Source organism: Cimex lectularius, unplaced genomic scaffold, assembly GCF_000648675.2.
Source record: "Cimex lectularius strain Harlan isolate CLEC.00 unplaced genomic scaffold, Clec_2.1 scaffold27, whole genome shotgun sequence".
NCBI lineage: Eukaryota > Metazoa > Arthropoda > Insecta > Hemiptera > Cimicidae > Cimex > Cimex lectularius.
Window position 1 is genome coordinate 2,598,071 of NW_019392670.1, and position 27,957 is coordinate 2,626,027.

A 27,957-nucleotide genomic window follows, 5' to 3' on the forward strand; every position below is an offset into this window, starting at 1 on the left:
TTCCGTGTTCTTCAGTCCTAGGCTTCTCATCTAGTAGGAAGCTTGCAGAAGTCTTCAGAACAGAGGAAATGTTCTGGCAATATCTGCACTGTCTAAGTCATATGTCTTTTAAGTCGAAGTCATTCCACACCTAACACTTCTAGTCCTAGTTTAGTAGTCCTGTTATTTCCTACGATGGTTGTTTTTATATGGAAAACATTCCCATTGAACCAAGATTTTTAACCAATTGTCTGATGGATCTGCGTTTTTTGGGAGTCGGTATGGTACAAAATGGTTCAGAGTAGATAGGTGCTCTGATTGAACTTTCCGTGGTCCAAACAAGGGTTATTTTGTTTGATAGTTACCTAACTTCCTAATTTGTCTCACTGATTTTTGTTATTTCAGAAGCGTTTCGGCGAAAGAATATGGCGATGTAATAAAGAAATAACTATCAGCGAGGATAGGCAGACCAGGATGAAGTTAACTATCAAACAATTTATCACCCTACAAAGCACAGGAGGAAATTTCATAATTTATGGGTGATTTTATTATTTTACCCAATGCCTGACAGGGCCATAATGCTACCCCAAACTCTGTACTACTACCGATGAGTGTATGTCTTCCTTTAGTGCACCTGTCTGTCCAACAGCACGATTATTGTTTTGTTGCTAGCCCAAAGTATATACGAAGTCTAGTCCTTGGATTATTCCCACAGTTACAAGTTCCTGACTCACACTCTCAGAGCCTACAAACCAGATACAGACGACAGCAACTTAAATCCCCTTTCTACTAGTCTCCTCTGACACGTTACTAATCCTCGTCGCTAATTTGGGCTGAACTTACGACTGACTTGGTATCTCCATGTACAAATCAAAGAGGCAGAACTGAACCGACGATGCCGATTACTTAAAAAACCAACTAGACAACTAAACCTGGATAATACAATACTGAAATGAGATGTTTCTTTTTCCTGACAAACACAGGCTCGCTTCTACATGCCTCAGAAGTCTGCAGGGTCCAGTGATTCCTACTATCATCCTAGTCCTGTAAGTCTTTCTTATTGAACTTTCCCCAATGCCTGATGGATCTAAGATTTTGTCAATTGCCGCAAAAGGTTTTGCACCTCTGCCTAAATTTATCCTGATACTAAAACAATTGTGGACGGGACTTTTCACCGATTAAATTAATTTTCAACGGGATGGAACTACTCACTCAAGAAAGATGGATCTACGGGATGGAACTACTCACTCAAGAAAGATGGATCTACGGGATGGAACTACTCACTCAAGAAAGATGGATCTAACATACAGATTACAATTTATCAGGTAATTTATTGGCCGTTAGACTCCGCATATACACTAGTTTTTTAGTATAACGAAAGGGAAAGGTTTACTGCACACGCACCTTTTTATATAACTGAACTTTTAACGACACTACTTTGGGCCTTTCGAATCGAAACGGATTCCATTCACAGGCCGGAGTTCGCATGATAAAAAAAAACGAAATGAACCGTCTGATAAAACGAAAGTCGGAGTGCAACAGGCGTAACCTGTGGCAACCACCATCGTTCTGTTATTATTTAAAAATCTCTAGGTCTTGCCTAGAAATGCCAACGAGGTTCAACTTTTAAAATCATGCTCATCATTGTAAAACGTTGAAAATGGGAAAACTGTCTCTAAATTTTTAGACATGCTTAACAAAAATCGAAGCTAAAAATAAAATAATGTTGTTTTTTTCAAAGCCAGTTTTCTAATTAATTGTGGCTGAGAATACAATTTTTTGAGGGTCTTCGGTTGACGGAAATGTTAAAAAAAGCATCGTAAATTCTATCCTACCAATTAAGAAAGCTTTTAATAATTAATTCAACGCTGTGATTGTAAAATATTTAATTAAGAGAAAAATTTTTTGAAGACGAGATGTTATGGTGTTGCTGGCGACATTGTTTATTTCTTAAGACGCCAAAGGCTTGGTTAAGACAAAAAGTCTTCGTTTTTTAATGAGGCGAAAGTTTTCATCGCGAATTATTAAAAAAATTAATTAATTTAATTAAATACAAAGGGAGAAAAGTGAAAAATTTTCGTAATATTTAATATAAAATTTTTAATCCTCTTACCTTTTTCTCTTGGGGGAAACTGATACTGCTCCTCCTTCTCTCCTCCAAAGATCTTGGTGTTGGTTTCGACATGTCGAAGTTAAAAGAAAAAAAAAACTTGGCGTGATTAAAAAAAAAAAGAAAAGAAAAAGTTTTGTGTTCAAGAGTGGCGATGGTATGCCCTGGGCTGTGAGCGAGAGTAGACTGTCGGGCACGGACTGAGCAACATCCAACAGGCAAATATAAATCACTCCGCCTCCTCCTACTTTCCCTCCAAGCTCTCCTCTCATCAACAACCATCAAATGAATAGACAATCCAGGCTCTCGGCTCCCTACCGCGTTTTTGATTCAAAAAACCATCAAAATTAATTATCTATATAATCTATTCTAATCCTTAGATCGATTCCAATATAAAATTAACAATAATAAACAACAAAACTACTTTTCTATTAAGAAATTTGATGTAAAACTTTAAAACAAAGTCATATAGTCAATTATACATCCTTTTGAGACATTTACCGTCGCCTTTGTTAATTAATTATTTTTAAGAAAATTTATTTTTTTAAATCCTACAAGCTGCAGAAGACATTGCAAACTGTTACAATGAGAATGGCGTTTCTTTAGTGTTAGTTTCCTTTTCTTTAAGAGAAACCGTGGCGGGAAATTAATATTTCCTTATTTGACGTTTCGTTCACGTCTTTTTCCTCTCTTGATTTTTTTTCTTCAAAACAATTTAAAAAGAATAACCACCTTTACAGAGTTTCATGTTGGTTTTTAATGATTACGACACATTTTTTATTTTATCCTTCATATAATATATTATATTTGTCTTGAAATAAATTTATTTATGTGTCTGTCAGACATTGGGGATAACAATAAAATTATTCTTGTCTGGGTACAATAAGACAAGTACTCAAGTACGGATTTTTTTTGCATTGACAAGTACCGTTGTTTTGGTACCAGCACAAATTAGGCAGAGGTGAAAACCTTTTGCGACACCACATTGCCCAAAAATGTAGATAAGTGGGTTAAGAATAAGCCCCAATTTAATGACATGTCATATAGAGACTAAAGGGTCTAGAATGATAGTAGGACTACTGGCCGGACACTGCAGACTCCTGAGGTATAAAGACTCGAATAACAGATACGAACTTGTTCTTGCCAGGAAGTACAAACATCTTGTCATCTCATATAAGTATTATATTGTCCAGGTTCAGTTGTCTAGTTGGTTTTTTAAGTAATTGGTCTCATTGGTTCAGTTCAGTCTTTTTGGCTCATACTGGGGATTCCAAGTCAGTCATAGGATCAGCCCAAATTAGCGGCGAGGATTGATAACTTGTCAGAGAAGACTGGTAGAAAGGGAAACTAAGTTCTTGTCAATAGTATCTGGTATACAGTCTTTAAGAGTGTGGGTTAGGAGCTTGTATCTATGGAACTAAAGGACTAGAATTCATATAAACCTTGGATAGTACCAACAAAAGGGTACCGTCTAGTCGATCTCCAGGTTGCACTAAAGGCTGACCTGATTGGCAGTAATTCAGAGTTTTGTATTGCATATATTGAGTAAAACGACAAAATAACCCTTGTGGGTACCAGGGATACAGGGCAGAGGAAGCCGATAATCTGGCCAAAGTTCAATCATGACACCTATCGGCCCTGAACCATTTTGTGCCACATCTACTTGCCCAATAACTCGAATCCATCAGACAATGTGTTAAAAATAAGCCCTCGGTTTAATGGGACTGTTTCCCAGAATATACAGAACTACTAAACTTAGGACATGTTAGGACTAAAAGGATAGCAAGGCTGCTGATGATTGGATACTGAAAAACCATTAATCAATAGATCAAGAATAAGTTCTCAGTTTAATTGGTAACTAAGACTGCTGACAGGATATTGAAAGACATTGGGTAAAACAACAAAATCACCCTTGGAGGCCCATAGCCTGAGATTTCTACTGGGAGGGGAAAAGCCCAGCTGAAGGATACAGGAGTTTTTGAAAGAAAGCTTTTGGTAAAATGGTTTAAGCTTAATAAGGAGACAACTATGGAGATGCACAATAGACCAATACTGGTAGGTCATAAAGAGGCCAAATCCTTTTGATTTGATCTAAAGGATTGAAGAATCTAATCTAATGCTACATGGATTATTTATCTTTTGGACTAAACATCAACAAACACAAGCTATAAAAAATTAGCCCAAGGGCAAAGAATAGCAGCAGAAATAAGCTATGCAGTGTTTGAACAAGTTCCTATGACTCCTAACAAACGCTGTGATTTATGTAACTATATAAAAATCGGCTAGTTTGATAGTGATTTATTTAACAAATGGTGGGCTTTTGTTGATCCTTAATAAAATGATTTGATTCTGTTAGGACATCCTTTGTTCACTGCACAACACAAGCACCCAAAAAATTATGTTTAGCAAATTTATGAATCTCATGAAGAATGACAACCCCATCTTAGAAACTTTATTAAGCCTACCTCCACTGGAAATATTCAAAAAGCTAGGAAAAGCTCATACAGAAGAATCCAGAAGAAAATAAATCAGATAAGGTCTAAACAACATTAACTAATAAAATCAGACATTCCTGTACGTGCTAACTGACTATATGACCCAGGATCGTTTGCAACAGCTTACAAAATTTTAACAGACTACAAATAGGAAGAAGAAATCAGAAAAAAATCAAATATAAATTGTATGGTATGTATATCCAAAACCAGCGAAGGTACTGGGATTATGTCCAAGCCCAAAATACGACCAATCAACCTCATTATATAAGTCCGCCTCATTATTCAAACTGAATTCTATTAATGCTTGTGCCATAAGATCAGACAGTCAAGCATCATTAAAAGCATTACCATATAAAAATGTCATATCCAAAATAATCAGTGAATACATCACATTTGACAATAACTTGGGTCCCAGAGGAATAGCTGCAAGACCATCACGCCTTGAGACTATAATTGGGATGAGATCAAACATAGACTCCTCCAGCTCAGAAGGGGCCCAACAAAAAAGGAAATGTTGACAAACTCCAGAGGGGCCATAGTACGATAGGGTTATATTGCGGTCACTGGCATCTGAGAAAACATCTACGATGGGAATATTCAACATTGACATCATAGGTTATGCAACGAGAAAGAAACTGCCATATTATCTCCGAATGCGAAGCAACTGACCCATGAAGACCCTTGGATGCTAAGACCTGGAAAAGAGAATAACAATGACTTTATCTTAAAAGAAGGATCAATTCAATTGATTCAAGGATTGGTAATCTATTTAAAATGTTAGATGTATCGACCACTTTCTTACTCACAAATAATCTGGATCTCAGTATCGTCTTGATGAAAAAAACAAAGTCAATTGGTACTGCCATGCTTTTGACCTATTTTAAGGTCATCATCAGAGCAACGGAATCAGTGTTACAGTCCTTGGCAATGTTGGGATTGAGTCTTCAAAGCGATTGGAAAACTATCTATTAAAACTTTAAACTCCTGTCAATTTGTAGACATATTTAAGATATTTTTGCCCTGATCATGACCTTAAGATAGGCTGAAAGCTTGGCAGTAACAATTGGCTTTTTTTCAACAAGATCATACATCAATCCTATATTCCTAGATTATTCATGAAATAAACTAGTTTTATGGTTAGGCTAGATTAGGCTAGGTACTGCTAAGGTTAGGAACAGTTAAGACTAGGTAAGGTTATGGTTAGGAACAGGCTAGGTTAGATCGGGTTAGATTGATAAAATAGCGTATCCATGATTCGGTGTTTTTGTGAAGAAAATATGCATGTGCTAATTATTTAATTTTATCAATTATAAGTAACATTTGGTTTAGAAAAGAATTTAGTTTAAATGTTTGTGTTAGCGTATTTTTTTAAATTAGACTGAATATGTTGAATTTGAAATAGAAAAAAAGTTGAAAAAGAGGAAGCGTAAAATGATTTAGAAAAGGTTAACAAGGTTCTGCCTGGGAAAAGTTCAATTTGATCTGAAAAAAGTTTAAATTAGACTTGAAAAGAAAAAAAAAAGTAGGAATGTGTATGAGTATATTATCTGTTTAAAAATAAAATTAAAAAAAAAGGAGTAAGGAACATTGTGAGATGAAATTTGATGAACTCACGCTTGAAATTTAATGAAAAACTGTCAAAATATATCATTAAATTTGTCAATTTTATTTACTGACTATACATCTGATTGACGGAAACTGTGCAACACTCAGTTTTGCAGAAATTTGCATTGTGCCGCTGGTGAAAATTATTCATTAGCTATTCTCATGTGATTCGAAAGTCCAGACAAAAATATCCCCATTTATTAACTCTCTCAGAAAAACCGGTTAGCAAATATTTTGTTCAATCAATTCATCAAATCAATAATTGTAAAACACAGGACAAAGTCAAAACATGTTCTTTTTATTTTATTATTCAATGAAATGCCATTATGTCAAGTTTAATTACATTGCACAATCAAAAGAAGTAATTTGTATCAATCTAATTACGCCCCAGGGGCGAGTTGATTAATTGCCCATAAAATTAACACACTTTAATATTTAATACAAGATATAGATAAAACAAATTGATTATTATTTTTAGGATGTGTGAAAAAAACGCGCAGACCCTTGTGTACAATTTTTATATATTTCTAGACATCCAACATTGATGTGTTTCCTGCCCACTCTTGAAAACAATTTCAAGACATTTTAACTGATATCTTAATAATAACTTAAGATTAGATTAAAAACGATTGCATCATTACAACCCCTTGACAGGCGTATTTAAACAACTTATTGTGTTGTATTACATAGCCATTCAAAGTGTGGATTAAGAAAGAGTTTTCTATAAAAAATTGTATTCTTTTCTTTTCGATGCCTTATTGTAATTGTAGATTTCTTTCTTAAATGAAGTTTCATTAATGACAATTCTATCTGTCATGTTCGGATAACAGCAGCTCTTTGATTCTTAGAAAAATACTATGATTAATTTTGCATTTTGCAGTGAGATGGTCTGCTGGATGAACCTGCAATTTGATCCTTAATGATCATCTTGGTCTACCTTTCCTTGCTGGGTTGGCCCATCCAGTATTGGTAAAGATCAAATTACAGGTTTTGACCTCAGGAGGATACCTCACAATTCATGCTGTTGAGGATATATCCCATATGTCAGTACTTGGTCAGGAGGTTGGAATGATACCATGAATTGAATGGGTACCCGAATTAAAACCACCACGATCTAGCCTCCTGATACTAAAAATGCAATAAAAAACATGATTAAAAGAAAGTTGCAACGTCGGTGGACCGGCTTGGCAGAGAAGCTCTCACATATAAAAACAATGTCGATAGGTGGCCCATGGAGTATCTGACTCATAGAAGAAGGGTCATGCTCTCCTGATTAATGATAGGTGAAGTTGGCACAATGACACTTACTTTTGGGTCAAAGCACACCTAATTGATAGACGTTTCCACCTAATTGAAAGGTGTTAGTTCCATATAGAGAGTATACCAGTTACACTACAGATTTGGGACCCCTGTTCCGATTTTTACAGGAAGCAGGACTGTTTTATTTTATATGTATTTTATTACATAAGGTCTATTAAATACATATAAATTTAATTTAAATATACATAAATATTATATGTTTATAATTAATTACTGAAGCTGGAATTGCTTGGACTGTGAGGAGTGATCAGCTTAACTCTGTACGTGTATATGTACATGCATGTGCAGATTTGATTATTGATCACTATCAAAACTATTATTATAACACTATAATTAAATTTGCATATTTGTTAACCTTGTGAATTTTTAATAATAGTTTCAAAGTGCTGGTGATGACAGGATACATTGATCAAAAGTTAGAGAAAAGGATTGAGTCTTTTTTTTAAACATATGCATTATTTATAATCAATGTTTTTAAAAAAAACCTATTAAACGGATTCCATGGTAACTGAACTTAAATTATTACAATTTCGTAACTTACTAAGAAGAGAAAACATAAATTCTAATTGCTTTATTGATTGGATGTAAAAGAAAGTGGAAGGTCATGGCACAAATTAGGAAAGGGCAAGCTTCCAGTAAAGACTTGATGAAGTCAACTCTCCGGCTTCCTCCGGTTTCATTTTCTAAAGGTGAGTTACTCTCTAACAATAATAATTTCAAGTACATTCTCATATTTTATCAATTGAAAATAATTGGATCCTTGGTCACATCGTCAGTGTAACAATAGACAAAAAATTTCTCTGTTGATGTATTGAGTTCCAATAAATGCTATGTTAAGATATGCTAAAGTTTCTCTTCAGAGTTTTTTTTCTGGAGATTTGTAAACTTTTTAAAGCAAAAGATTTGCCTATGAAAACAATAATACAACAAATAGTAACTTCTGACCTATTACCATTAGATCCTAAATGACCAACCCTAAGGCCATTAACCCTTTAACATTCAATTAATTTATTACAGTGAATAATATTTAAATAAATGTCAAAAAAAGGGCAAGGTTAAGAAACAGGGAGGAAAAAAGTTTATCGTTTATTTTGATACTTTATTTTTTCCAGAATACTGACTCATCCTAATGTACAATTATATTTTTGATAGTTAATTGTCATATTCAGTTAGCAAATAAGTAGACAGTAGGACAAGGTCGCAACTCTGATAAAGTAGTTGCTCAATTGCACTGAGAGGTTATTAAATGTCTAGATTATTTCAGCCTTCTAATGTATATTGCCAAAAATAATATGTCACACACAGAAAAGTCAAATATTTACTGCTAGGGCATTATTAACATAGGTTAGATGTATCTTAATGCTGTCATCATTTTATGAACTTGTGAAGTAAATTTTTTATGAAGAGAAATGGCTGGTTATTCGATTCTGACTGACAGATTGAAAATAAAAATATTGTGCCATCCCCTACTACTAATTACAAATACTGAAGTGTTTATTGCAGCAGAATTGTATACAAGTCACTACCAAATGACAAATCCCTAATACTTTGATACTTTCTTTTTTAAGCTTAACCTTTAAATTTTATACAAAAACCCTTGGGCAATTCATCATTTGCTTGTATTAGAGTCTGTGTATCAGCTACAAATTAGATAATCTAGCAAATTGCTGCTTCATTATTCTGAAATATATAATGCACATGTTGTGAAAATAGTCTTATGGTAGCTTTAATGTCTCACATTCACAAAAGATATGATCTGATCTCCTGGCAGAGTTGGCATGTTTCGCAGCTTGGCCTGTCTTCTTTACATGGTAACTAAGAGTGGTCAATAATCTTTAAATCTTGCTTGCTGAGAGAGAAGAGTACCTTTTCCTTCCTTTTTCGAGAGATTTATAAATCTCTTAGATTGCCTGATACTGGTTTTTTGTCCTGTGCTCGACTTTTTCTTGCCAGCATTTTAGCAAAACCCAGTGCGCCTAGTTGCAGTTCCCATGGTGACAAAGCTGTCTCCTGAACGCAGGGTCGGTGGATTCGAACCCGAGACCTTTATCTTACAGTTGATGTGCACCATGTCAATGCCTATACTGTTGTGGCCACTGATGTTCTCCTTGTTGTTCTTCTTAGGGCCATTAGGTAATTTAGGCATTCCCAGACAATTTCAGAGCTAAAAGCATACATATGTATTGGCATGTTTTAGGTTTCCTGGTTGAAATGTTGAGAAATTTTGATTGTTTTCCACCTGGTGAATTCATCTAGTTTGTCAATTCTTTCTCTCTTTGTTCAGTTCCGCTTTCAGCATGTTTCATGGTGTGCCTTTGTGGTTCTGGTCCAAAGGGTGCAACGCTGCTTCTATTTTTGCTAGTTTGTCAGCCTGTTTGTTGCTTAAAATAACTTTAACTCATGACGTCTACCTTAAGGTAACTGTGTTGTGTTCCTAGGTCCATTTGGAAATTTAGACATTCCCAGTCTAGTTTGGAGCTAAAATCATACACATTTACTACCTTTATTGGCAGATTTTAGATTTCCTGGTTGAGAAACTTTCAATGCTTTCCACCTGGTGAATTCATCCAGTTTATAAATTCTTTCTATGTTTCTTCAGTTTCACTTTTAGCATGTTTTATGGTGTGCCTCCTGTTTGTGTTAGTTTTTAAGCTTTCTCGTTGTCTTAAATCCCCCAGCCCTTGTACCCACATCAAACCTAGTTTTGTTTTCCCAGGAGTTGAAGGTACAGCCCATCAGAAAATTGATGGTGTGGGCTCCACACTGTCCACTGCGCCTGGTTGCAGTTCTGGTTGAAAAGGTGTGAGGTTATTTCCTGTTTTTGCTAATTTGTCACCTTGTTTGCCCCTTTAAATCCCATTGTCTCCTGGAACTCACTTTAAGATAACCATGTGAGATATTCCTGGGGCCATTATGTAATTCATATTTCCCAGACTATTTTGGAAATTAAAAACATATCAATTTAGTGCCTTTGTTAGCTGCCTGACTGTCTGAAAGTATGTAAATCCTGGCACCTTTCATTTTCTTCTTAAAATAGATGCAAAACTATATGTTGGCTACATACAAATCACAATAATTATGTTCATTATCTTTGTAAATTTGGCTCAACTCACTCATGAGGGAAATGTGACAAAATAGGTTCTAAGAAACGCATGATCTATAGGTAAAATTTATTTAACAAATAGGGTCGATATTCCATTCAATTACTAATATTAGGATATAGGAGCATCAATTGGACAGCAACAAATTTAAATTGTGCACGTAAAAATATTCCATTTAAACACTTAACCTGTCTAAAATAAATTGTTAGGTTATTATTAGACTGATAAACAAGTTGAATGTTTTTTCTTACACAATATTTTTTTTGTTTCTTAGATAAACCGAATGAAAGAGCCAATGAGTTATCAACAAAGAATGCCCAATTTTCTCTAGATCGAAGAACTAAGTGTGAAGCTCCACATCTCACTAAAAGTCACAAATCGCTGATCCCAGATGTAATATTCAATTTATTTAATCGAATATGTTTATTGTATATTTTTGCTTAAAGTTAGCTAATAAGAAAAATAATTCTTTGAGGACTTAACGTCAAACTACCCATTGGGTGTCATGGACGAGGGTTAAACCACTTTACAATAAATTTTTCATACTATAATCAACTAAAAGCCATGGGCTCTGCTGGGTTCCCCAAGTCAAGTCAGATGCCCTAACCATTCACCCAACATGGTCCCCTTAAAGTATCCTAAAAATATCATTATTGATTGATATAGATAAGCTCAATCCCTATGATTTCTCAAGGCTTGCCTCACCTACTATGGCTTTTTGGTAATCCATGGTCAGACCATCAATGAAGTTAAGCTTCAGAGGCTGTCGACAAAGTCATTTCAACCCCCTACAGTTTTAACCTGAACAACTTCATTCTTAAATCACTGTTTCTTATTTACATATCACATACTCAAATAGGTTATGGTTAATATGCCTCCATCGACACTCTTCTACTATTCACACATTCATACTGATAAATACATTCATAACCAGTTAACGCAGAATAATAAGTGAACACAAAGATTTGCTGCTGTACTTGAACACAATTCTCACATCTGGTGGCAATCCTATACACGCTTCTATAGGCCCAATGTGTTCAAGTACTCAGGCCACTACTGTTTGGCGCTCAGGGAATCGTGAGTTTTCCCTGAACCATTTCTTACCATCCTGGACTTCCTATCAATGCTGATTTGATCTCACATAAGCATTTCAACATTTCGCCATCTTCAATAGTACAATATTTATACAAACCCATCTAACAGACTGAACCAGCAATAGTTGACCAAAATTATACTAACCGACCTAGCTGCAGATTATATTATATCCTTACAAGAACGTTGTCAATTTAAAAAACTTATAAGTAAAAACCAATTATTACAATTGATATTTGAATTATCAGGTTCCAATGACCAAACCATGGTTTGATGCAATGAAAGAAATAACTACACTATTTTTCAATTCTCCAACTCGAACTCGAGAAATAGAAGACGAAGAATTCTTAATTCAAAGAATCTCCAACTTGCCTGCATCATTAAGACCAAAAGTAAGTTTTATTTAACATAAACGTTAAATTTTATTTGACAATCCGACAATTTATGATTTTTTAATATTTCAGTCTGAGTTTGCTTCAGAGATGTATTTATACGCCATTACTGAATTTATTAAGCACTACAGCTGCCTTCAAGAAATGCTTAATGTTTTTCACATTTATCATCCTAAATATGAACTGAGGGACAAAATGTATGATGCATGTAAGGGTGACAACTTTATTTACAATATATTATCTACTTTACAAGTCTAAGTTTGTTGAGACTTAGATGATTTGAAATACCACTGAGGACCCACCATTACAACTAATATAAAAGTTTATATGCACAAACTAAACTTAGAGTTGAAAGGCAGGGTGTTCATAACCTTACATCATTCACATCGATAAATATATTCATACAGGTTAGAACCTTTTATGAAATCACCAGATGCAAACCAATAAAAAAGTTCAGTATTTCAATTAGGAAAACAAAACTATACCTTTCTCGCAGTAGGCAGGAATTAAGGAAAATAATTGGCCATTGGCTATTTAATTACCACAATAAAAATGGGAAAACTTAGAAACTTGCCAAATGACATAAAAAACAGAAACATCAGAATATGTTCAGAATGCAAAGTATTAGCCAAAAAACTAGCCTCCTCGGTATGGCAATATTAATGGCAAAGTGCCATTCTTGAGTATGTAAATAAAAAAATAAACAATAGGCATTTCAGGTTGCAGTGAAAAAAAAGAGACAGTAGCCACCAATGACCTTGTAGAGGAAAAAACCTATTAAAGGTTGGGGAACTGTCATGGTTTTAATATAATTCTGTGACAGCTTCCAAAATAAGTAACCTAACTGGATTGACACACTTAACCATACACACCTATAAATACATTCACACATTGTGTAATAGACTCACCTACATATGCTTTTTTTGCTAATAAATACAATCACATCTAAATAAATCGCATAGATTTTTGCTTTCCTGGTTGAGATGTTGAGGAATCTTAATTATTTTGCACCTGGTGAATTCATCTGGTAAATTCATCTAATGAATTCATTTGTGCACTTCAGCTTTTAGCTTGCTTTGGGGTGTGCTGTGCCAGTGGTCCAAAGAGTATCAGTGCTTTTGCTAGTTTGTTAGCCTATTCATTGCCTTAAATCCCGTCATGCATTGATAACTACACCAAGGTTACCTGGTTTCGTTTTCCCTGGAGTTAAAGATGTTTGGGGCATTCCCCCACCTATGAGTTGAAGGTGGAGCTTAAATCCTTCAATGCTGCTTTGCAATCAGGGAATGTACACCAGTGCCCACCCAAGCCCTTCTGTGGCATAGGAGTCCACGCTCTTAATGCACACCTCAGACAGTAGGGTATGAAGAAAATGAGGGAACACTGGAACTAACTCATTGGACACAAACAATCCAAGAACCTCCTAACAAACTTTAGGAGGAAAAAGGTAACATAATGTATTAAAGGAAGCAGGAAAAACTGTGAATCCCAATAGGATTCTAAACCAAGCATTGCAAACTAAATGGACATCTGAAGAAGATTACAACCCAACACGGCACTTGCAGATCCTGCAAAGAAGGAGATCTACTAACAAACTATAGTGCTACACTTGCCCGCAGGAGGAAGTGTTTTGGAACCTACAATGTAAACATAGAAGAAATTCAACCACTGAAACTGGGCCTACTAATCAAGGTCCTTAGGATGCTATAAGCACAGAAAGGGGGAAACAACAGCTCTTAAAGTGCACAACATAAAACATTCTCTGGCTAATACATCTACATCTACACCTGTGCACTTTTTAATCCAATTTTGAAAATATTTCTTGTACACAAATTATATTGCATGGATGTCAATTTGGAAAATTCATAATATGGGGCCTAGAGGTCAAAATTTTTATCTTTGACTCCTGCCTCCAGTCTATGTTCCATTTTAGATCCTTCTACCATAATAAAGCTGCTCTGTTAGTATCAGGGTTTTTTTAATTTTTCCTAACTCTTTTTAGGAAAGAGTTGCTTTTTTATCTGAAAGGGTCTGTCAAAATGATCTTTTAATGTCATTTTTTTCAGACACTTTTATAGGCATTTTAGTATTTTAATGGTGGCTTTCTGTTAGATCATGGACATATTACTAACTAAATGTATTCTAAATCATTATAAAAAACAAAACTTGCTCATTTTTAATTTGGGCTGGTTTTTGAGCTGTTATAGTTTAATTTTTTTTCTAAGTAGACACCACATTGTTCTTTTTTTCTGATAAGGTGCCCAAGGGTTAACCGGGTATGGCCAATCCTCAGGCATATTAATACTGTTGTCTCCACTCTTTTAAGATTCTGTATAGCACATGGTTTCACCATGCATTTTCGGTGGATGTTTTTGTTAAAAATAACAATAAGTCTAATGTTAAGCTCTTTGATGTTCAGCTAACTTGACTGTTTTATTTGCAGTGTTGTTATACATATTAATATTCAGGGTGACTGAAAAAAACGCGGATAAAACGAGTGAGTTTTTAAGTGAATTGTCTGCCGAGTCTATGTTACCATTGTTGAAATTTCTCAAAAAACGGAATAACAGAGTCGACATGTGCGAAGTTGCAGCCGTCTTCTACTCACTGGATTACATAAGGGATAGATTTAGTTTTGAACAGGGATTCACGCATAAATACTTTCAGGTATTTGTTATTGATGACATTTTTTCCCCCAAGAGAAAATTAAACATTAGCCAATCAGATCATTATATTGAGGACGATTGTTTATTACACATTGGTTAAATTTTGAATTAACAATAAGTTTGCTTAAGAACTTTCAGAACAATTTAAATTCAGCATATCTGAGCTAGTTAATAACAGCATAAAAAATTTTTGATTGCCATGTATTGGATCCAAAAATGCCAATAGCTCCATAACATGTAATTTTATAAATATATTGGAATTAAAGGGACACCGTACTTAATTGATTCTAAATGAACTTCATACAGTCAATCATTAATATTTAGATGTAGGAGTAATTCTTTTAACCTAAACAATAAGCCACAAATAATTTTAAACAATATAAATTTGTTTCAAGATTTAATTATTATTTTTAAATATTTATTTATAGAAAATATTCAGGGAAACTGAAGTCAGAATGTTACAAAAAGCGCCAATATTGTACAAACACCAGTGGGTTTATAACAGAGGCGAGTTTAAGCATTTTAAAGCATTGCCGAAATCCGAAATGCCTGAGATACCAGTAAAGGTAAATATAAAACCTTTTTGATTAATTCACTACTTTCGTGGTCCGCGTGACCAATTAATACATGTCGATTAATTAAGGTTTTTAGTTGAGATGAAAAAAAGTTAATGGCACGAGAGGGATTCGAACCCACGACCTTCGGCTAGATACGTCGCTGCTCTACCACCTGAGCTATAGTGACCTCGTGTGTTCAAATCCCTCTCGTGCCATTAACTTTTTTTCATCTCAACTAAAAACCTTAATTAATCGACATCTTTTTGATTAAATTCATAGCCAGAAATTGTAATATGTTTAGAATTCTTTTGGGACTTAATATACTCTTATTAAAATTCTGACAAGTTTTTTCATATTTTCATCTTAAGATTAGTTTTCCTTCTGATCATTAATGACTTTAGTCTTCCTTTCTTCCATTACAATCTAATAGATAATCGTGGAATTGGCCCTTATTTATTTCCATTACCTTTGAGGTTCCTCTTCTCTAATTTCTCAATGTGTTAGTATCCTCTTTCTTGAGAGGTTGTTCATATGCTGGAATGGGATGAAAGGACATATTCCAGTGTGTATGCTGTTTCATGGCAGAATTGACAGGTTTCTGACAGTTTATTCCAATTGTTTATAGAGGCAATGGCTAGTGTAAAATCCTTTTATTAATTCTTGATTAATGTATAGTTAATTCCTGCCTGCCAAGAAAGAGGTAGATTTTTGTTTTCTGGGTTGAGATGTTGAGAAACTTTGATTGTTTTCCACCTAGTGATTTCATGAAAGGTTTTGTCCTGTATGAATGTATTTATCAATACATGATGTACTCAAGGTTTGAAGCATTTCCAGGCCTGAAGAATTTTATGGATGGATCTCAACTTTGAAAATTAATAGTGAGGCTTCACACTTTCTTTTGTGCCTAGTTGTGGTCCTGGTATAAAGAGTGTGAAGTCTCCATCTTGTTTTACTAGTCTCTCAGCTTATTCAGTGTTAAATCCCCATGTCCCTCAGTACCCACATAAAATTTACCCAAGTTTTGTTTTCCCAGGAGTTGGAGGCATTACAGACCTTCTTTGAGTACAGTCTAAAACCTTCAGTGCTGCTTGGCTGTCTGAGATTATACATCTGTGGACGTTTTAATCCCTTTTTTAAGTATTTCTTGTACACAGAGTTCTATACATGTATCTCAACTTTGAAAATAATGATGTGGTCTCCACACTTTCCTGTGTCTAGTCGTGGTTCTGGTCCAAAGAGGGAGAGGTCTGCATTGCTTTTTCTTGTCTGTCAACTTATTCAATCTTAATCACCCGTGCCTCAGTACTCACATAAAAGTTACCTGGTTTTCCCAAGATTTGGAGACATTACAGATCTGCTCTGAGTTGAAGATAGAGTCAAATCCTTCAGAGTCTCTTGGCTGTATGAAAATACTCCAGGAGATTTTGGTCCAAAGGTGTTGTGTTCTCCTAGGCCCATTAAATAATTCAAACATTCCCAGACTAGTTTCTGGCTAAAAGTATACACATTTTTCCCTTTGTAGCCTGACTGTCCAAAAGTATATAAATCCATGCACCTTTTTACTTTCTCCTTTATCAATTCCTGTCTACAAAGTTGGATCATATGGACCTAAGGTTAAACTATAGTCCGAACTAGTCCAAGGGGGGTTTTGCTAGGAAGAAATTCAGCCCCTTTACGTCCACCTAACTGATTAATTAATCAAATCCTCCAACATAACATTGTCATGTTATCATGACATGTTATTAACAAAACATTATCAGGGTTGACTGGTTATGTTTTGCCAGGAGTCTGAGATATGTTCAACCCAGACCTGCTTCCCTTCAGAGTTCTAATGTATGGATTTCAGCTTGGAAAATTGATCATGTGGGGATGGAGGTTTCATTACACAAGGTCAAAATTTGGGTCTTTGACTCCAGCCCCCACGCCACACTCCATTTTAGATTTATAAGGCTAATAAGGCTCCTCTATTGATCTGAGGAATTTTATCCTTCCAAGTTCTTAATAGTTTTCTTTGTAAGAGTTTGTCAAAATTTTCTTTTAATTACCTTTTGCACTGACATTTTTGTTTTTAACCTCCTTTAATATTCTGTATGCCACATGTTGTATATTGTAACAAATAGATAGATATCGATATGAAGATAAATCGAGAGTAGGAAGTTTTTATTGTAACCCTGTATGGTTTTTTTTTCTCTTCGAAATAAAGTTGTTGTCGGTTACCACGTGTCTTCAATTTTTACCTTTACGGATTTTATCCGATTTAAGTTCGGGATCTTATCCCAGGCTATAACAAACTGGCGACGAGTGAGGAAAAACAGAAAGAATCCATCAAAAGAATGTCCACTTCAGTTCTACCGCCTCCGGTCATGTTTAATCATGAAAGCGGATCATGGACACTTTTTCTGAAGAGATTGGGAAACCTTTTTATTACGTATAACGTAAGTGATGAAAACATAAAAAAAGCTTATTTGCTGGCGTCATTAGGTGACAGTACGTATAATCTTTTGATTAGTTTGTGCATCCCAAGTGATCCTGAAGAGACGAACGTGACTTTTAAGAATATTGCAGATCTCCTGTCGAACCATTTTAAACCTGTCCGAGCGATTCTTTGTTATAGACAAGATTTTTATTCGGCCAGGCAGGAAGAGGACGAAAACGTGACCGTATTTTCAGCCAGGCTACGAACGTTAGCAAGTTATTGTGCTTTTGGTCCCGAGTTAGACAACCTCCTACGAGACATCTTTATCATGGGCCTCAGGGATAGCAATGTAAAAAACCGCCTAATGGAAGAAGATGTGTCCAAACCCGATTTTGACTTTGCAAAGGCTCTGAAACTGGCTTCATCAAGAGAAGCAACCACAAATTACCAGGTAAACCAACCCACTCACACAATTAAGACAGAATTAGCAGAAATACACAATATAAGACAGCCAGGAGGAAACAAAAATAAAACCACTTCCAAGTGTTTTCACTGTGGATGGAAAAATCACCAGGCAAAAGACTGCAAATTCAAGAACGCTACTTGTCATTCCTGTAGCAAAGTGGGCCATTTAGCTTCCATGTGTAAATGGAAGATCAAAAGGAAAGTTGTCTCTAAACATAAATTTCTGCCAGAGGAAAAAGAAGATGAAGTTTGTCTAAGTGATTCACTTTTTTCAATACAAATGGAAAACAACAACGATAAGCCTAAGCCTATTCAAATCGAACTAATGGTGGAAAATAAAAAACATGTTTTCGAACTGGATACAGGTTCAATTTATAATGTGATTTCTAAGAACTATTACATGAACCATTTTCAGTCATATCCAATTAGAGAAAATGATATTAGATTGACGGATTATGTGGGCCATCCAATCAGACCCATCGGGAAAACATTGATACCAGTAAATTGTCCTAAATACAATGGAAAAATGGAATTTTACATTATAGATAAAGGAGGACCTCCACTGATTGGAAGAAAGGGGTTGAATCTACTAAATCAAACTGGAGTTAGTCAAATTTTCTATAACGAGATGAAAATATGTCCAGATGCCCCAGAGGACATTAGGCAGATATTATCAGAATTTCCCTCTGTGTTTTCCAGAGAAGGAGGCGTTTTCTCAGGTAAAAAAGTCACTTTGAAAGTCAAAGAAAATGTGAGACCAGTCTTTTTGAGGGCCAGAACTTTACCAATTGCATTGAAGGACAAAGTGGAGGAAGAACTGAAACGATTAGTGAAAGAAGATATTTTGGAACCAGTAGACCATAGCCCATGGGGAACGCCAATAGTTCCGGTGCTGAAACCAAATGGGACCATTAGAGTCTGCGGAGATTACCGCTGTACAGTGAATCCATTTTTGGAAGAAACGGGTAACTCCCTACCCAGAGTTGATCACCTGTGCTCTAATTTTGGAGGAGCTACTTGCTTTTCGAAAATAAACCTAAGAAATGCCTATCAACAATTGGAATTAGATGAAGAATCAAAACAAATAACAACAATTAACACACATATGGGGTTGCTGAGATATAAAAGACTGTGCTTTGGGATTTCCACAGCTCCAGCAGTGTTTCAGAGAATCATGGATAAACTATTGACTGGAATCAAAGGCGTGGGCACCCTGCTTGATGATATTTGTGTGACTGGTAGGACAAGGCAGGAGCACAATCAGAAACTAAAATTGGTATTATCAATATTAGAAAAAGCGAATCTAAGAGCAAACCCCACAAAATGTGTTTTTGCCCAAACATCGATTAACTATTTGGGACATGTCATAGATAAAAATGGGTTGCACACCACTGATCAGCATGTCAAAGCCATCCGAAATAGTCCCCGACCAAAAGATGTAACAACATTGAAATCTTTTCTAGGAATGGTAACTTTTTATATCAAATTTATACCTAAAGCAGCTGAAATATTACATCCTTTGTACAGCTTACTAAAACAAAATAACAGATGGATCTGGTCAGAGAAATGTGAACAAGCCTTTAAGAAGATAAAACAGGTTTTGACCTCTCGCCCAGTACTTACACATTTCAATCAAAAGCTTCCATTGAGATTGACAGTGGATGCTTCAGCAAAAGCGGTGGGAGCTGTTTTGTCCCATGTACTACCTGAAGGGGAACGGCCAATCGCCTATGCATCGCAAGTGCTGAATTCAGCCCAACAGAAGTATCCATCGATCGAACGAGAGGCTTATGCCATTATTTTTGGATACACAAAATTTAAGGACTATCTGTTCTGTAAAGAATTTGAGTTGGTGACGGATCACCGTCCACTGATGTACATTTTTGGAGCAAGAAAAAAACTCCCTGTCTATGCGGCAAATCGACTTCAACGATGGGCATATCTCATTTCAAATTATAATTATAGTATAAAATGTGTTAAATCAAAAGACAACTGTGCAGACTACCTATCTCGTATAGACTGGGGTAAACAACCAGCGATAGATCCATTGGATGAAGTGAACTATTTTCATTTTGTGGCAGAAACAGTGCCATTTAGATTAGATTGGAAGAAAATAAAACAAGGGACAAGAAACGATCCAGAGTTATCAAGAGTGGTTGACAGTGTGGTTCAAGGCTATAGATTACCAAGAGAAATAAAGTACGAACCATTCATACGTCGAGATAAAGAACTCACTGTGGAAAAAGGATGTCTGATGTGGGGTTACCGTGTGATCATCCCCCAGAAATTTCGAGAAACAGTTCTACGAGAGCTTCATGCAAATCATTTTGGATCGACAAAGATGAAGAGTCTAGCTCGCTCATATTTCTGGTGGCCTTCAATGGATAGCAACATTGAAAATATATCAAAAGATTGTGAAGTTTGCTGCAGATTTAGAGAAAACCCCCCAAAATCCATTCTTCAGCCATGGTCATGGCCATCAACAACCTGGACAAGACTTCATGTTGATTTTTTAGGACCGATCAACCGCAACCACTGTTGTCTAGTGATAATGGATGCAACATCAAAATGGATTGAGAATTTTTTTGTAGTGTCAATGACAGCAGCAGTTGTTATAGAAAAACTGCAAGAATTATTTGCAAGGTTTGGATTGCCAAGAGCAATTACCACAGATGGAGCAAAGTGTTTCACTGGGAAAGAATTTACTTCATTTTTAGACAGTCTGGGAATCATCCATTTATGTGGAGCTCCTTTTCACCCTCAGACAAATGGAGCAGCTGAATCCGCAGTAAAAACCATGAAACGGTGTATTCAGAAAACGTTAGCTAGTAAAGAAAATATAAGTTTGAAGACTGCAGTGGACCTCTACCTGTTCCAATATCGTAATATGGAACATTATGCAACAGGGGAGACACCTGCAAGTATGCTACTAAAAAAACAACCAAGAACAATTTTTACTCAAATGCTTCCCTCATCAGAAGGTACATTTAAGTATGAGGCAAAAATGATAAAAAACTCTGGTTGGAGAAATCTCATCCTGAATAAGGAAGATCAAATCTGGGCAAAGGATTTCAGAGAACAAAAACCTAAATGGACTAAAGGAGTAGTTGTAAAAAGATTAGGCAACCAAACGTTTTTAGTAAAGACTGAAGAAGGAAAGATTTGGAAACGCCACACAAACCAACTGTGGCCAGGGTCATCAAGAAATTATGAAAAAGAACAACAAGACGTTCAGAAAGAAAGGGTAGATGAAGAAAGGTGGCCGTCAAGTGCAGAAGAAGATGTAACCAACAACCCAGAGGAGAATAGTACCAAACAAGAAACTGAGGAGGCAGAGGATAAAGAAACATCATCAGAGAGGCTACCAGAACTAATGATGAAAACACCAAGGTTGCTTCGGCCAAGAGAGAAGTTAAAACCAGCAGTGCGGTATTCTCCCTCGAGTGAGTGAAAGTGAGTGAAGTGAGGATATAAAGATTACATTATATACAAAATTGATTATTAGGGGGAGATGTATATTGTAACAAATAGATAGGTAGGAAGTTTTTTATTGAAACCTGTATGGTTTTTTTCGGAATAAAGTTGTTGTCGGTTACCACGTGTCTTCAATTTTTACCTTTACGGATTTTATCCGATTTAAGTTCGGGATCTTATCCCAGGCTATAACACCACAATAAGACCTTTCTACTATTCTCAGTGTTTTTATTATCCAAAACATCATCAGCCTCATCAAAATTAAATTAGTTCATCCTTATATGCTTTTGAGAATTGAACTTATATTTTTAGAAATGGAAACCGTTGAAACCTAAGCCAATTCCCAAGTCTTTATATGTGAAGCCTTTACCTAAAGCTCGAAGGAAAAAAAGAATGAGTACCAACAAAACGAAAGAAAGTAAAAGAAGCGAACTGACAGAAAGTGCTGAGACTGATAGAAAAACGTTCAATAATACTAGTAGCATGATGTACACAATCAAAACTGAAACTGCATACCAGTCGACAGTAACTGATTCGACTGTACTTGATTCGAACCATATGCAATTTTTGGATGATAAGAATGCAATTAGCAGGGAACTATTATCTGAGAATCAATTCAATCGGTCATCTGATCAATATGACACTTATATTCCACCACCTTATGATTACGATTCAACAGGTAGGAATGACTTGAGATCCAACATGTCTAAATTAAGCGAGACTGATAATAATGATAAAAGCACAGATGCTAAAACAGATCCTTTATTAACGACCACTTCAAGGGATGGTTTTGACAAACCTTCAAAAAATTCTGTATATTCTGGCAATGCAATACTTGAAAAGTACGCAAAGATTGGAAAACTTGGTAAAAGTGGAAAAGTTGAGAAAAATAAAAAAATTTCGTATGTTAATAAAATGAACTGCATTAATAAAAAAGGAGCTAAGGATGTTTCATGGGAATATAAACCTGTACGTAAAAGGATAGAATTTAAAACAATGCCTATAATCAGGGTAAGTTTTATTATTTTATTTTTTTATAAATTCAATTAAATATCATTTATCCAATATGAAGTGTTTATTTAATTTAATTTTTTTTTATCCTAGAACCAACCCCCAGTTATTCAAAATAATGCAAACGTTTTAAGAGATGCAAAAATATTGGCAAAAGAAAAAAACGAGCAACTTCGGAGGTATCTCAATTGTTCAAATTTAAATAGATTTAAACAAAAAAAAATATGTTGTCTATATTCTTGATTTTGTTTTCCAGGCTTGATGAGTTGATTTCAGCATCACAGTCATTTGTTGACTATGAAAGTATTCTTGAAAACTACAGACAAATGCAGGAAGAAGAGGAAATTCTGGAAATCGAGCGTAAACATCTAGCTGGTTTGATAAGTCGAGAAGAGGCGATTCTTGCCAAGCAGAATCTCATGTTGGAAAACGCCGAAAAGAGGAAACAATTTGAAAAAGAGGTTAATATCAGATCAAATTATAATACAACTTACTTCTGACTGAAGAACTATATATATATTTTTTTTTTAGAAAAAAGAACTAGAAAGCAAACTAGAAGAGTTTCGTGCTCAAGAATTGATAAATGCACAGAGGGTCGTATGGGAGACAAGAGAAATCAGTTGGAAGATTAAGGATAAACAGTGCCAGATTTCACAAGAAAGAAAAAAGTTGGGTCAGAACATTTCTCACTTTTCCTTGTTATTTCAGATCTCTTTTGATTTTGTATTGATAAGTTCAGAAATAATAATGCTTTATTTTATTACCATGCTATAACAGCATGTCAAAGTACTTAAATTGCCTTTAAAAAATATAACATTTAGGTGCATATTGACAAAAAGAAAACAAACATTGAAATTGCTAACTAAGATGTAACCAATTTGTATAATAAAAAAAATAAACTCATCTTTTTGTAAGCTAGAAATTCAGTTTTAAAAGTTAAACTTTTGTAGCAATTCAAATCTGTAATTATATGCTTCACTGAGGAACAGAAGAGCGTACTTTGGTATTTAATGAAGGGAATGGCCAGTGGATTATGGATTTGGGCCATTTTTTTTTTTTTTAATTCTACACTACAAAATATCAGACACTTATTGTGAATATGCTCTGGTTATGCAAAAAAAATGAGTTGAAATTTTCCATATTTTAATATTTTCATTTCACCTTTCTACTTGCTAAAATCAACTATGTGAATATATAATTTTACAGTATTTTTTATGTTGTGTATATATTGCAATAAAAATATAACAAAAGCAATCAGTTTATCAATAACCAAAAAATTTCTAAAAACCAAATATTTTTGAAGTAAACAAGATTGTAATTTTTTCAAGAAACTGAAATGAAATTTCGTTTCAGCACCTCCAGAGACCCCTACAATTTTTATTAACAAAATTATTTGCAAAATTAACCTCTTTTTTTCAATGGAAAAAAAATCCCTAACCAATTTTCGAGTAGAACCATCCTTTTAAATTATTGGGTTAGGGTTAGGTATTGGTTAAGCAAGGTAGTTTAAGTGGCGGGTTAGGGTAAGTAGGGTTAGGGTTAAAGATGGGTCAGGTTAATATATAGTTAATCGATGCTTGAGGTATCAATACAAAAATTTATAATGATGTGTTTTTTGTTGCTATTTTAGGCAGAGAGAGATACCGTCAAAGGGAATTGAACAATAAACAGATATATGAAAAGGTAAATATACTATTGATGTATATTACAGTTTTATCTCTGATAAATAAATTTGAAATATATAATTTTGATAAATACATTTACACAATAATGTATTTTTATGGTTTGCACCCTAGCAAATATTTCAAAATTGCATGTATAAATTAAAAACTGTTTAAAGTGTTGAATTAATTTTTTTAATCAGTGACAGCATTTGTTTATTTGTATTTGGTTTCTTTTTAGAGAAAAGAAGAACTCGACAAAAAGATCGAATTAGTAAGACAGTTCAAAGCATTTCAAATTATGCACAAGGAAACATTAGAACTTCACAAACTCAAATTGAACAATTTATATCAAATGAGCAGTGATGAAGTAAGTATAACACAGAAACTTAAATGATGTTACTGTAAACAATTTGAAAAAATATAACAAAGGGCCTTTGAGCCATAAAATATTCATCATTTGTTCAAATAATCTATTGTTACACTACAAAACTATAATAAGTCATTGGTTTTATGAGTCTAATAGTTATACCAATGAGATTTTTATCTTTTTTGGCTTTCATATAATATATTTCTATTTATATAGTTCATAAGGCTTAAAATTAAATTAAATCTTAAAATTATCAAAATGCTCAGCGTACCTGATCAAAGCCCAATATGACATATTACTGTGCGTGCTAGTTAGAAAATATGTTGTCCTTTACTACTTTTGTAATAGATACATTATAATTTGTATTGATTGTTTGTACTACACTTTTGCAGTTGAAAATCAAAATAGAGCATTACAAGCAAATGTTAAGAGATGAATTACAAAAGAGGCAATGTTTAGTTATTGATAAAAGACTGGAAAGAAAAACACTTTTGATCGCCGCAAAAGGTTTCGTCCAAGAAATGAGACAATGTAAAAAGTATGTCATTTCAAAATATTGCTCTCTTATAAGTGATAATAATAAAAAAATACATTTGTATAGAAAAATATGTCTTTAAGGATGACTAATGAAATGTGATTTGCTATAATTTGTCATTATTAGTTGTCTGAAGTAAAACAGGTAGTTTGCTGTGTTTATAAGACAATCAGAGCAATCAGAGAGAGCTATTAAATAGTTTTGTTTGATGCAAAGTATATGAAAGATATTATTATGTCACTATGTTCCAATTAGTGAAGGAAGAGACATTAAAGTTAATTTTTCTATGTAGGGAAAGTGATATAATTCAAAAGTTGGAAAAGGAAAATAAGATCTAGCACAGTGGAAGCCAATTCTTGAACCTATATATATATTGTAACTTAGTGACCATTCCAACTCTGTCCATTGAAAAAAAAAATAAATAAAATAAAAAATAGTTTCACTACGGAATGATCCGAAAAATTTCTATCCTTGATATAAATCTAAGCAATTGATATGATGCCCTATTGCAAATGTCAATGACATGTAACTGGAACAATAGATAATTCCTAAGGAGTCCATTCATTAAATAAGGATAGTTGAGAGTGGACTGTTCAGATAGTTGAGTGATGACTGAGGAGAGAGGCAGTGAGAAAAAACTTGACAGATTTGATTATTTGTACAAAATCATCTACAAGTTATTCATGAGGATGAAAAGAAATGGATATAAATGAATGTCCTGAGGCCTGGACATAAGTTTCAGTGATATATTTTCACCATTGGACAAAAACCATCTTAGCAACAATTCTCCAAGAGCTTGTAATTTCTGTAATTTTAATCTATTTGTAATTGTAAGGAATAGTATAAACATTATTTCATAACAATTTGACAATTATTATTCCATTGTTTATTTGTCAAGAATCCTTGATTGCAACATTATGTTACCTTTTTACCATTTAAAATCTGTGCAGATATTTGATAGAAATTTGGACATAAAGAAGGTATCCATAAATCTCCTAAGGTTTCATTAGTTGTAATATTTGGCTTTTATATACATTAAAAAAGTCAGTGTCATGATGTCCAGTGAATCATAGATACATAACCTAATCCATATTTAAACCTAACCTGTCCCTTATGCTAACCCAATAATCAAAAAAGGATGGTTCTAATCACATATTGGTCTTCCAATGATCCAGATTTTGAACTGTAATAGCTCATCACCCTAGGTAAATTACGTAGTTTGACGAATGATTATGGCTCAAAATTGGTATCATGAATTTTTCTTAAACCCTTCCTGCCAAGAGTAAGGAATTCCTTCACCTTCCTTTTTGGGAGATTTATAAATCTTTACTAATTATGGGTGTTTTTGTCCAGTTGAGTTTTTCTTTCTCAAGCCATTTTTCCAGTTCCAGCTTAAGCAAACACTCTGGGGCACTTAGTAATTCTGACCCCAAGGGTGGAATGGCTGCCCCTTTTTATGCTAGTTGGTCAACCAGTTCTTTTCCTCCTATACCTTCATGTCCAGAAACCCACTTTAAGCCTTGTTTCCTTGAGCCATTATGCAAATTAGGCATTCCTAAGTTTGGAGCTGAAAGCATTTATTGGCTTTATAGCCTGAATGTCATATAGAGCATGTAAATCTCTGCATTTTTCTTATTTTTTGAACCATCGTTAGCAAATAATGAATGATCTACTCCATTGTAATCAGTTTTTAATAACCCCAACCCATCCCAAACATCACCTAACCCAACCCTTCCCATGCACAGGCAAAAAATGTACTTATTTGTTTTTAACTTGTATTTTAATTATTATATTATATTATTATAATTATGTTTTAAGCTTATATTTTGAGATACAAGATTGTGAATGTTGTGTCATGAATATTTATAACTTTAAACACCAATTCACTATGTTTGAAACTTAACAGTTTCAGCCCTGTAGGTTGATTTTCATATTTGTTAACCTTGTAAAATATTAATAATTAATTGTCGATATATTCTTTGAAAACTTGACAAAGGAACTGATTGGTTTTTCTTTCAAATTAGGCTTATATTAATTATATTATCGAGATAATAGTTTTTACGCATGATCCCTATGATTTATAACTATTTATTGGTTATTCTATGGTTCCTTTTTCCAGTTTAGATCACTACTTTCTTTTAATATTACAAGTTAAACATTTGTGTTTCCTTTTATTTCTCATTATTTTAGGAATTGCAATGGTCATATATAAATTCAGTTCAAGGGCATCCCAGTTCTAATTAGTACTGTTTAAAACCTAGATAATTGTTATGCTGTTAGATAAGTAAAAATTAAAAATTGCCTGTTTTAGAGACTTAAGAGAAGAATCTATTAGAAGAAGACCCTTGAGAATGGAAGTAAGGGACACAAAAGAAATATTGGATTTAAAAACAAAATATAATCAAGCGAGAATACAAAGAGTTAGAAATTTAGAACTTCTTAACTTCGGCCCCATCAAAAAAGACAAATAACGCAATATGAGAAACAAAAGCATCAAAATGTATATTACACTTTAAATCATCAGTTAAATAATAGCGAGACAATGCAGATTTTTTCAGTAATTTATATATATACAAAAAATTTAATAAAAAATGAATTAAAAATGATTTTCATATAAAAAGGCTTTTTTTTTATCCATTATTCATTTTGAAATATTTACATAGCTTTATAGCACAATTTTAAGAGAACTAGTAGGTCAATTCAGAGAG

The 27,957-nt window shown here is 34.2% G+C and overlaps 3 protein-coding genes across 7 annotated transcripts in view; 2 read left to right on the top strand and 1 right to left on the bottom strand.

Moving 5' to 3' along the window:
* The window catches only part of LOC106667198 (uncharacterized protein ZK1073.1), a 77,195-nt gene extending 74,878 nt beyond the window's left edge, over positions 1-2,317 (bottom strand). Inside the window, exon 1 of one of the 2 annotated variants that reach the window (XM_014394988.2) lies at positions 2,093-2,317. In XM_014394988.2, coding sequence (XP_014250474.2) covers positions 2,093-2,164 — 72 coding nt within the window. In that variant the 5' untranslated portion in view covers positions 2,165-2,317. The remainder of the gene's footprint in view (positions 1-2,092) is intronic. The other variant, XM_014394989.2, reaches the window with a different exon arrangement.
* Positions 2,318-6,927: 4,610 nt separating this feature from the next.
* On the top strand, positions 6,928-27,855 carry LOC106667245. Of its 4 annotated transcripts, none has more exons than XM_024225270.1 (15): positions 6,928-7,472; positions 7,886-8,198; positions 10,885-11,003; positions 11,951-12,094; positions 12,167-12,302; positions 14,538-14,761; positions 15,189-15,326; positions 21,985-22,683; positions 22,777-22,862; positions 22,940-23,144; positions 23,215-23,356; positions 24,314-24,366; positions 24,586-24,714; positions 25,107-25,252; positions 27,561-27,855. In XM_024225270.1, the coding sequence occupies exons 2-15, from the start codon at positions 8,114-8,116 to the stop codon at positions 27,718-27,720; spliced, it is 2,466 nt and encodes an 821-aa protein (XP_024081038.1). In that variant the 5' UTR covers positions 6,928-7,472; positions 7,886-8,113; the 3' UTR covers positions 27,721-27,855. The 4 variants fall into 4 exon arrangements, with proteins under 4 accessions (XP_024081038.1, XP_014250572.1, XP_014250571.1 ...); XM_014395086.2 differs by lacking the exon at positions 6,928-7,472 and having other exon boundaries at positions 7,726-8,198; positions 21,985-22,351; positions 22,418-22,683; XM_014395085.2 differs by lacking the exon at positions 6,928-7,472 and having other exon boundaries at positions 7,727-8,198.
* LOC106667148 (uncharacterized protein K02A2.6-like) lies at positions 17,421-21,707 on the top strand. Its single transcript, XM_024225269.1, has 2 exons — positions 17,421-20,738; positions 21,266-21,707. Coding segments are annotated over exons 1-2 (3,090 nt in total). The 5' UTR covers positions 17,421-17,650; the 3' UTR covers positions 21,268-21,707.
* Positions 27,856-27,957: the final 102 nt, after the last annotated feature.